General features: G+C 41.1%; 1 protein-coding gene across 4 annotated transcripts; it reads right to left on the reverse strand.

Annotated features, from left to right (window-relative positions):
- Positions 1-510: 510 nt before the first annotated feature.
- On the reverse strand, positions 511-9824 carry SRD5A3 (steroid 5 alpha-reductase 3). Of its 4 annotated transcripts, XM_067298047.1 has the most exons (7): positions 9527-9824; positions 7665-7703; positions 4935-5086; positions 4312-4506; positions 2939-3061; positions 2249-2396; positions 1584-1706 (listed from the first exon to the last, which is right to left on the reverse strand). In XM_067298047.1, exons 1-7 carry the CDS (start codon positions 9724-9726, stop codon positions 1664-1666), a joined length of 900 nt encoding a protein of 299 aa, XP_067154148.1. In that variant the 5' UTR covers positions 9727-9824; the 3' UTR covers positions 1584-1663. The 4 variants fall into 4 exon arrangements, with proteins under 4 accessions (XP_067154149.1, XP_067154148.1, XP_013804880.2 ...); XM_067298048.1 differs by lacking the exon at positions 2249-2396 and having other exon boundaries at positions 511-1706; positions 9527-9820; XM_013949426.2 differs by having other exon boundaries at positions 1618-2396; positions 9527-9822.
- Between the last annotated feature and the right edge of the window lie 695 nt (positions 9825-10519).

Here is a 10519-nt window from a genome sequence, read left to right on the forward strand (position 1 = left end):
TGCACATCCAGATTTCTAGAAGTGCAAGTATCAGAAACAGTGTTTTTCAGCAGACTTGACAGATTGTGTAACCCGAGAAATGCTGTATATGCTCATGCTTTCCCTGTGGGCAAAGTTAGGAATGCGCTCTCTGAGATGCACCTGTATTTGTACAGCACTCCCAAGAGGTATCTGCTTCAAGCAGTTTTCAACCAAATGTCTTGACAGAATCAGTGACAGCAATTAACAGTCTAGTAAACAGGACAAAGGATGCTGGTAAAAGGTGAGATGCTTTGAAGCAGGCTTAAGGGGCCTCCTGAGGATCAGGGAAAAAAAAAGGCAAAAAAAAAAAAAAAAAGGCAGCAATCAACCCCCTTATATGGTACCAAGAAAGGGTTATGTTCCACAGTGAACTAAAGCTATAGAATTCTTGATAAAAAGAGGTTTGAGAGCCACAAGAGGAACATTTCATGCAAACTGTTTTGTAAACACTTCTCAAATTAAAAAAAATATATATATACACACAAAATGTAAATAGAAGGTACCATAGCCTTTTTAATTAGATATTCCATAATACAAGATATACTTCAATATCTAAATTCTTCTCATATACAAAAGAATGGTTAAATACATGCATGTAAGTAGAAAACAAGCTGAAACACCAACATCCATATGCTGTATCAGGCAAACTGATCATTCGCTCCAGTATCATGAGAAGGACCAAAATGTTCACTGGTAAATGCAAAAGACTCCTGGGCTAAGTGATATAATCTTCCCAGCAAAGAATTTCTTTACAACACTTAACAGCTAGAATCACAGAATCGCTGAAGTTGGAAGGGACCTCTGGAGATCATCTAGTCCAACCCCCCTGCTCAAGAAGGGTCACCTAGAGCACATTGCATAGGATCGCGTCCAGGCTGGTTTCCAGAGAAGGAGACTCCACAACCTCTCTGGGCAACCTGTTCCAGTGCTCTGTCACCCTCACAGTGAAAAAGTTTTTCCTCATGTTCAGATGGAAGTGTCTGTGTTTCCGTTTGTGCCCATTGCCTCGCGTCCTGTCGCTGGGCACCACTGAAAAGAGTCTGGTCCCATCCTCTTGACACCTTCCCTTCAGATACTTGTACACATTGATAAGATCTCCTCTCAGCCTTCTCTTCTCCAAGCTAAACAGGCCCAGCTCTCTCAGCCTTTCCTCATAAGAGAGATGCTCCAGGCCCCTAATCATCTTTGTAGCCCTTTTTTGTGGATTTGTGGATGTCAAGTTTGCTAGTTGTTTCTGTGTTTTATTCCCTGGCATTTTGTTACATCTGCTCTCACAGGTTATTTAAAAAACAGTGTAGCCATGGTTACTGTCATCATGCATAACTGCCCTTTGTAACACACGAGGGATTCCAATAACCTTAAATAAGTATGACCGAATTATAACTGAGAATATTATTCTTCTGCAAATTCTCTACCATTCTCTACTATTTTCTTCTCTCTAGAAAGAGAACCTTCCATGATTTTCCAAGTTCAAGAATAAACAAGAAGTTCCACCAATGAATACTGACTTTTATGCATAAGAGATAATGCAGAGGATTGGTCTGTTGTTTATCTCTACTGCTGAGAATGAGTCATTCCTCCATCACAGCTCTCTTCACCTTTTTTGTGCTTGCAGTTAAGAACAGCCACTACTTTATAATTATCAACAGCGAGGCACAGAAAGACAGTATACAATTTGCCTCCATCTGAAGTGATCCAACGAAAAGAGAATAGAAAAAATATGCTTAAATATTAGACAAGACATGAAATACAGTAGTTCAAATGATTCCCTGCATCCTCCTTTCCCTATCCAGATTTCATGTATACATATTTTGGCTTGCTGCGTAACAGAAGTGTTTTACTTAAAGTGTGATTATAAAATAAAAGCCTGTTAGCATCTCTTCAATTTTAAGGTCTTCAGTATCTTTTGACCTTTGCTTAGCTTGTATGATATGGGGAGACCTTACGTTTCCCTACATGAGTAACACAGATGAGATTATCATTAAAGCCATGAATTTCTACGCTAGAATTAGAGAAAATGTGTTAATTTATCTTGGCTTTAGTAAAACATCAATCTCTTGTTCCCTTATTGAAAAGGTTTCCCAGCTTATACTAAAGATATTTAAAAGAAATATTCTAGAAAACAAATGGTATAAATGCTTTTCGATGTTTTGGGTAGGAGCTAAATCTGTTCTGATAGAACTCATGACACAAAACAGCAGTCAGTGCCTGGCTAAAAAGAACGTACATCACTACAAACCACCATGTCACATTGTGAAATCCAAGTGTGATGGCCATAGATACATATATGAGGAGTTCTGCAAAATAATGAGGGCAAGAAACTCTCTCAAACCAGTCTCCAAAAGGTATACTGTGGCTCAGATTTACAACCTTTCCTGCAAGCAAATGGAAAGATAAGTTAGTTCAGAATAGCATGCGCTGCAAACTTTTCTATCTATAATTACAGAACAGCATCCTCATTAAAGTTATCATCATCTACCTCCATCTGATTTGGCAGCTTTGCACTTCTTAATAAAGACACCAGCTTTGGCTGTGTGCGTAAATACAGATCAAGGAAATTATTTTTAGTCCACATAGAGAAGAAGTGAGTTCTCAACAGAGGAGTGACATAAGTTCTAAGAATTACTGCTCGTCTTTGGGATATTGGAAGCTAGACTTTTATTTTTATATATAAAGTTCTGTAAAACTATAAATACACAAACACACAGACACACGCACACTCTGCATTCAGTCATCTAATCTCTTTTCCGAATAGACTCATTTAACCCACTGAAAGTCTTACAGAGAGTTAAACTTCAGTAACTGAAAAATACAAGTGTTTTAAGGTATTAGAGGCTACAGAAGCCTACTGCAACAGCCATTTTTAAAACTGGAAAATTTACTTAAGTAAATGGTTCACAGTAATGAAACACTTTACCTGATTTGCTTTTTCTAAGATTAGCTAGAATCACAAGACATCTGTGTTGGTGAAGCGAGGCCCAAATGTACATCACAATTCCTATGATGTGATACCAGCAGATCTGCACAGAAAGTTCTTCTCCTGAATTAAATATGTTTCATTAACAAAAGGGCCAGAAAATACCCTCCCAAGCATCATCCCAAAACACTGTACATATACTATAAATCTTACTGCCTTAAAACTTCTGCTAACGAGTATCTAATCCCTTGAAAGATGCTTTTAAATTGTGTGACTTAAATGCTTAACTGATAGTTCTTTTCCTTTAACCACTCTATATAAAAAAGTCAAATATTTAGCTACCAATCCAGTAGTTTGAGGTACACTATGAAGTATAACTGATACCTGATTGATAGTCTAAGACCTCAATATTCAACAATGTTTATAACATTTATCATCCTAATAAAAGATGCTGTCATGTCTCAGGTGAACATATAATTACACAACTGTTTATCTTGTTCACAGTAAGAGATATGTGTGCGCGCACGCGCACACACACACACTGAACCACTTTGGTGGTTCAAGAAAACGTATGTTGGAATCCATCCTTAATACAAAGTCAATAAATAACATCTCTGAGAATCTACAAAATGAAGAAAGGAGAAAGCAGGCCCAGATTAAAAAAAAAAAGGCTTTATCTACACACAGGACATCTGAAGCTTGTTTTAAACATCACTGTAGAATATTAGAGCTGATGTAAGATGCTTGGAGGTGGTTAAAAACTTCACTAAAATTACATACTTAGTAATGACCTTCTCAAAAAAAAAAAAAAAAAAATCAATCATGGGAGAAGTGCTACAACCAGTTGAAATGTTTCAGCTCACAGTTCATCTGTGCAGAAGAGAAATAGCAGCTTTATGAGACACAGTGAAATGCGTTGGCAGAAAGACATCATGAAAAAAACTGAACCTCCAGTTTAAGAGCTGGAGTTGTATACTCCACAGTACACTCCAGTGAGAACTGGAATATTTGAGAAACGGTACCTATTACTTCCCTTCACAAAGCAGAAGTATCTCAATCGCAAAACTGATCTGTAAGGATCCTGAAAGTATCTAGGGTGGTATGTTTTTCTGGGAACAATGGTGGTGATTAATATAAAATTATATATACGTGTGTATTTTTGCCTATATCAGGAGTGCAGGGAAACACTCCTGGGTCATTATATGATATACTGAAATTTAGTTAATTTGAACTATGCCAGTAAGTATTTTTGTATCTCATCAATTAACATACCTGTCACACAAGCCCTCTACAAAACCACATGAACCATCTGCTATGATGGAAACAAATGGGAGCAAAAATGTATCTTTGATAATAACTAAGTAGGCACTTACCACTCCTGAAATTAGAAGGCACTTGACATAGCACAGTTAACCCAACAGTAATGTAGTAACCAAGTCCAAAGCAATACTGCACGATATGAAGGACGCCATTGGAAAATACACTGGTACAGAGGCATTCTGCAAGTCTTCGAAAGCTGTGCAGCCAAAGGAGCAGGAGGACCAAGAGTGCCGAGAAGCATTCACTTTCTACTTGCAGATAAAAATAGTGACTTAGGGACAGATAGGTACAAATCTAACATCACCAGTGCTCCAAAAGGGCTAATTTTCCCCCCTTCTCACAGCAAAATCTTACCCGAATTTTACCCCATGTTTACCCGCTGGGAAAAACATGTATATCTGAGACACTGCTGACCACAGTGACTGAACAAGACTACTTCTAGAAGGTGCTAATGGCCCTGTCTACTAAAGCACTGCTGGAAGTTATTGTATTCATAAATGAGAATGATTTCAACCTTGAATAGTGACAAAGGGAGTTGGTATTCCTGGAAGGTCATTTGGAGCCTAGTTTAGGAGTAGCTGATGAAGTAGCCCATGAAGAATACAAACTCAGCAAAGGATGGCGGTGCTGCTTTCTCATATTCATATGGCTGCTTCATGGTATCTGGAATACCTGCCTATGTCCTCGTTCTGTGAAGCTCTGCTAAGAGCATGGTGCAGGTGCTGAAGCCATGATGAGAGAGATCCTCTTAGGAAGCGAGCTTGGATAAGCCAGATCAGCAGAAAGCCATTCCAGAGCACAGAAACAACATAAAAGTGAGTAAACCACCTGTGGGAGCAAAAAGTGGCTTCATTAATTTACTGTTTTCATCATTTTTTAGTTGGAAATATAGCTACAGGACATGCTTATCTGATGGGGAGAAGAATCCCTTTTGGCCCATGCATCAATGATTAGAGAAATAGGCACTCCAGTTGTACCAAGTAGCAACAACCCTAACACCTTCTTTCCCAGTGAAATGGTATCTGGGACAACAAGCAGCATACCTCTGACTTAGCTTACCTTACTAACAGTAACTGCACTAAAGAGGAGAAAGTAGTAACCACACATAATAAAGGTATTATTTAATGCTTACAAATAATTACAGTGTACGTAGCTTTTTCTTTGCAATTCATACAACTGAAAAGCACATCTGAAACAATTTTTATGGGCATTTGCATGCTGTTGCCCCTAGCAGCATTCCCACTTTCTTCAGTTCTAGTGAATGTATTACATTATGTATTTAAAGTTTACGAATGACAAATGCAAATGGTAAAAGTAACCCAGACATAATTACTCAGGCTGTGTGCTAAAATATCTCACCCCTTTGGAAATTCAAGATCTGCAAGAATCATACAGAAAACAGGACAGATCATCAATATTTCCTGATGATTACAAGGCAAGACTAGATGCTCTTTTGTTTTGAAGAAAAAGAACTCCCAGCCCCATTATGCATTTATAAAAGTGCATTACACATCATTAAAAGATACTATGATCAAGATAGATAACTGGATGGAATTAAAGAGCCTATAGTAACCAGCTCAGACTAGGTGATACGATATTTCCTTTTGCTCCTAAAATCTCTGTGACTATGAACAAAAATCAGGATCTCTAGCAGCACCTGTGAAGAGATGAATACATATGGTGGAAGATGCTCACAGCCTTCTGCTGACAATATAACTCCATCAGTGCAAAACTAGGATACAACTGTATAGCCAAAGAGGATTGTTTCTCTAGAACATGCGTGTTCGCAAAAAAAGCCTGTACATTTTGTATTTGCCATAGAAAACTTGTATTTTGGGGGAGTGTAAGGAGGAAGAGGACAACACCCTCAATTAGTGAAACAAAACAAAACGACTCCCTCAGAGTAGCTCAGGTCCCTCTCAGCAGCAATGCAGAGGCCAAGCCAGAAACACGGAAACTAACAAGCTTCCTTGAACACACTAAAACTACTTGACCTGTAGCAGCTGGCAGCCCCTTCAGGTGGGTAACAACTTCTCAGTTCCCTCTCCTAATAAGCAAACAGGAACTGCAAGGTTTGCTCTGCTGATTTGCAATAGTTCAGCTAAAATTAACCCTCCGCCATTTTCCACTTAAAAGACAAAGAGAATTTGTATATTGATAAAACCATATCTCCACTTCCAAGTTTCAAGTTCCCTGCTATCCTGTTACTTGGTAGGCTTCTGTCTCATCACTTGCTAGGGAACTTTCCCCAAGCATGTTGCTTTTTGTTGCCAGCAAACAAACTCTGCCAGCTAAGCTGAAAAGTGCCCTGCAAGCTTTTAAAAATCCCACCTACGCAGGGGATGTATCTGACAGAGAGCAATCCAACACTACAGTAAGTACACGTGTCATCCCTCAAGGAGAGGAGTGTTCAATATTTGCCAGACCAACCTGAAATGAATTATAATATTATACAAGATGGAATGGCAAAGTTGAAAACAAGTCTAGGCTAGTGAAAATACAATGCTTGTTTGGAAAAAAGATACAGATAAATGGAAATACAAAATGCCTCAACAGCTACCTTCAGGATGTTCTGTATTCTTTCAGCAGATAGTGTTGACTACTCTAGTAACAGAATCATTTTGCAGATGTTGAGTTCTCAAGACCAATTCACTGTAAAAGCCACATTCTCCAGACACCATCTTCCCTAAGAAGGGGTGGTAGGAAACTTCTGTTGGAGAAAGGTCTATTCAAATGAGAACCCACCTCAAGAATGTGTCATTTGCAATGCATTGCAATTAAAGACAAAGCCTTTACAAACCCTTCTTTTCACTGAGGATACCAGAGTTTAAATGGATCCCTGGGAATCTCCTGTAACCACAAGCTTGATAACCAAGATACCACATTATAACCTTTCCATGAATAATATGCTGCGTTAAGTAACTTTTTTTTAACATGTGGCTTGAAAGCTACACATGTAAAACATTAGTGATAAGCAGAATATGGCCTACTGTTATCTTTACAGGCTAGATCATTAAATTGGGGACGATCACATTTTCTGGGTCAAGTAGCATCCCAGGTCTTCATAGCAATTTGGTTGTTTCAGTGACTATTTTAGCAAAAGAGAAACAACATTTGTTTTGCGTTATTAGAGACTGTTTATGCAGGGTCCAGCTAGTTATACTAGCTTTCTGTTATTAGCATCCTATGCTGCATTTTAAAAAATAAACTTTGGAGGAAGATGATGAAGATGGAAAACGGATTTAAGAAAGCAAACCCACAGTATTTTTGCATAGTAGTATTTATACTCAGGAGTCCACCTTCTCAGCTCCCTGATCTAGTCTTGCAGGAAGGTTTGTTTTACAGGTACTGGGCAGGACTGGGATTCAAGAGATTAGGCTTTTATTCCAACTTTGGGGATACAGACTCTGTGTGACTGAAGTTTCTTTGTTCCTCAGTTCCCCATCTGTAAAAACAGAATAACACTTTGTCAAAAAAAATTGAGGCTAACTGTGCAAGTTTGTTAGATGCCATTTAAAAATAGAAAGAGACAGAGAGTAAGTATATAATACTTCAGAATCATTCATTTGGTCCTGGAGATTACAAGTCTAATTTGAAACACTATTTTATACATCTTCCAGTTCAAAGTACTTTCCAACAAACTTCATATTATTACAACATGCTCCTTTTAACAGCCAATTTGTCAACATGCTCTGCTATACAGTGAAGAATTTTGAGAACCTTACAGAAAATCATTCTGTCTCACAGGAACCAAACACTTAACCATATTATAATTTCAGTGGGTAGCTTCCCAGTAGGTCTGAAAAGGACACAAATAAACTTGTGTTTCTAATAATACACTGAGTATTAATAATCTATGTTGCATATGCTCTTTATTTTCTACATTTTATCCTGTTTAAATCATTGAAACCTTTTTTTTCCTACTGTAGCATAAGAATACATGATACTTCCCTACCACGAGCACTTAATAAATATTCAAGAAGTAATATCTCAGCAATATAGGCTATTTCAACTATTCTTCAGATACAGAAATCACAGCACTTAACTGCCTCACATAGAGTCACACAGTATACCGGTCTATATCCCTAAGTCCGTGCTCTATTCTTCCTGCACAGGCACAATGCTCCAGTGTTTTGGTTGTCCACAGCACTTAAGGTTGGTTTAACTCTCCTTTTAATGTGATATGTAACTAACAAATGGTGTGATTTTCATATAAAGTATTTCAATACTAAAACAGCATTATTAATAATTCTGCTTGTAAGAGTCCATCTTACAAATTATATGCATACATTTAATTTTGACTTGCTCCATTAAAGCAGTGTGACTTTCATTGCAACCAAATAACACACACAGGCTCTGATTTTCAAAATGAATATAAAATAAAATCTTGAAATTAAAAGGCTAAGAAACAACATTCCCATGACTTTCAATCAAAGCAGTATACCACTGCTTTGTTTTGGACTTTTTTGCTTAAAAGGTAGTATGTACAAGAGAAACTAAAAGACACTGAACCTGAACTCATGATGTAAGAAGATACCTTCCTCTTTTTTTTTTTTCTGAAGTGAGAAATCCCCGATTTGCTTGAGGACGCACATTCACTAGCTCTCGCACCTCAAAAGGATAAAAAGGGAGGAAGAAAGGGATTCACCCGCCTGCTTAATAAAACTGTTGGCTGAACTAAAAGACCCACTCCATTTTTCTAATAAACTCACTGAAAACTGACCCATCAACACCCACCGTTTTTCAACTCCGATACCCCCCTTTTCCTTCAGCAAGTCCAGTGAAAGATTATGCTTGATATTATGCATCTCTATTTTTAAGGTAAAAAATGACCTGACTTTTTTTTGGTCCCCAAACTGCTGCCACTCAAAGCCTCCGTATACACCATAAAGCAGCCGGCAAGCTCAGTCAGAGCACCCACCCCCCCCCCCCCGCTTCCCCGCGGCCGGCTGTCGCCGCCAGCCCGAGGGCAGCCGCCGCGCCGGGGGGGAGGAGGGAGGCGGGCGCTGCGCCGCAGGGCCTCGGCTCCGCGCTGCCCGCGGCCCCAAGTCTCCGTCCCTCGGTACCGCACAGCGGAGAAGCCCTTTCCCTGGAGCCAGGCTTATTAGGAAGAATACAACAGCGTGCTGTTAGCAACAGCGATACAGCGCCGGCCGCAGCGGAGCAGCCACTCGCGCGCGCTTTCGAACCCGGAGGCGGTTAACGGCTGCCGCCCGGCCGTTAAACACCCGCACCGCGCGGCCGTGAGGGACGCCCGCCCCCCGTCACCTTTTGGGCACATCGAAGAGCCGGAGCCAGGCGGGCCGCTGCTCGCAGTCGCTCTTGGTCTTCCCATAGCGGATGAGATCCTGGAAGAAGCCGACACCGCCGCCAGACCGCCGCGCCTGGGCCTGCGCCTGCTCCAGCAGCAGCGCCGCCAGGAAGGCGGCGGCCAGCAGCGCCCACAGGAGCCCCAGCACTGCCGGCATCGCCCGGCACCAGCCGCCTGCGCGGAGCAGCCGCCTCGGCGCCAGGCCCGCCCCGCGCAGGGCGCCTGGGGGCCGGGCCGGGCCCGCCAAACGCCGGCGGCCTTCGCCTCTCAGGGCTGCCCGCCCACACCCGCGTGCGGCGGCCGCGGCAAGGCTTTCCCTCCCCCCGCCCTTTGGTGGGAAAAAAGGCCCGACAAAAGCAGTACTAAAATTACCCCGCGGGATCCCCGGCCCAGGGGCCGCCGCGCAGCGGGTGCCTGCCAGGTGAAGCGTGTGAGGTGGGCAGCGGGGAGCCGCGCGGCCGCCCCCTGCCCCTCGCGCCACAGGGGCACCTTGTGCAGAGGCAGCAGAACCTCCTTGCTCAACGCCCGGTGGCGGAAAAGCCCCAGAAAATCTAAAAATCATGCTCATTTTGCTTTTTCCTTACTATATATTAAAGCTAATGCCTAAAATACCTGTGGAAAAAGCCTGCTTTTGGAATGGCATTTTGTGCATTTTTCTGCACAGTCATTTTCACTGTTTCCATTGTATCTCTTTATTTAGATTCACTTGCAATAAGTTATCGACTGCTCTAGGCACTATGACACATTTAAAAATGCTAGGGAACAAATCCATTAGTTACACCATGATCACCTTAGGTAACCCAGAAATAATATTACAGCAGCTACGTAATCTCACAAATTCCTGTTACAACGGATCATCTTAATCACCTGCTTACCCATTAACTGTCTCCTGTTAGGCTATGTGTGTGTTGGATAGAGTATTCAGTATTTTATTCTAATTATTAATACTG

The sequence above is a fragment of the Apteryx mantelli genome, chromosome 5 (genome assembly GCF_036417845.1).
Source record: "Apteryx mantelli isolate bAptMan1 chromosome 5, bAptMan1.hap1, whole genome shotgun sequence".
Lineage (NCBI taxonomy): Eukaryota > Metazoa > Chordata > Aves > Apterygiformes > Apterygidae > Apteryx > Apteryx mantelli.

Excerpts from the sequence above, each read along its gene's own strand:
- SRD5A3 (XM_013949426.2), bottom strand. The coding sequence starts at position 9,726 with ATGCCGGCAGTGCTGGGGCTCCTGTGGGCGCTGCTGGCCGCCGCCTTC. Across the intron at positions 5,087-7,664 it reads AGAAACTTCAGTCACACAGA|GTGGTTTACTCACTTTTATG; the intron begins GTCTGTATCCCC and ends TTGCTCCCACAG. Across the intron at positions 4,507-4,934 it reads TTCACAGAACGAGGACATAG|AAAGTGAATGCTTCTCGGCA; the intron begins GCAGGTATTCCA and ends ATCTGCAAGTAG.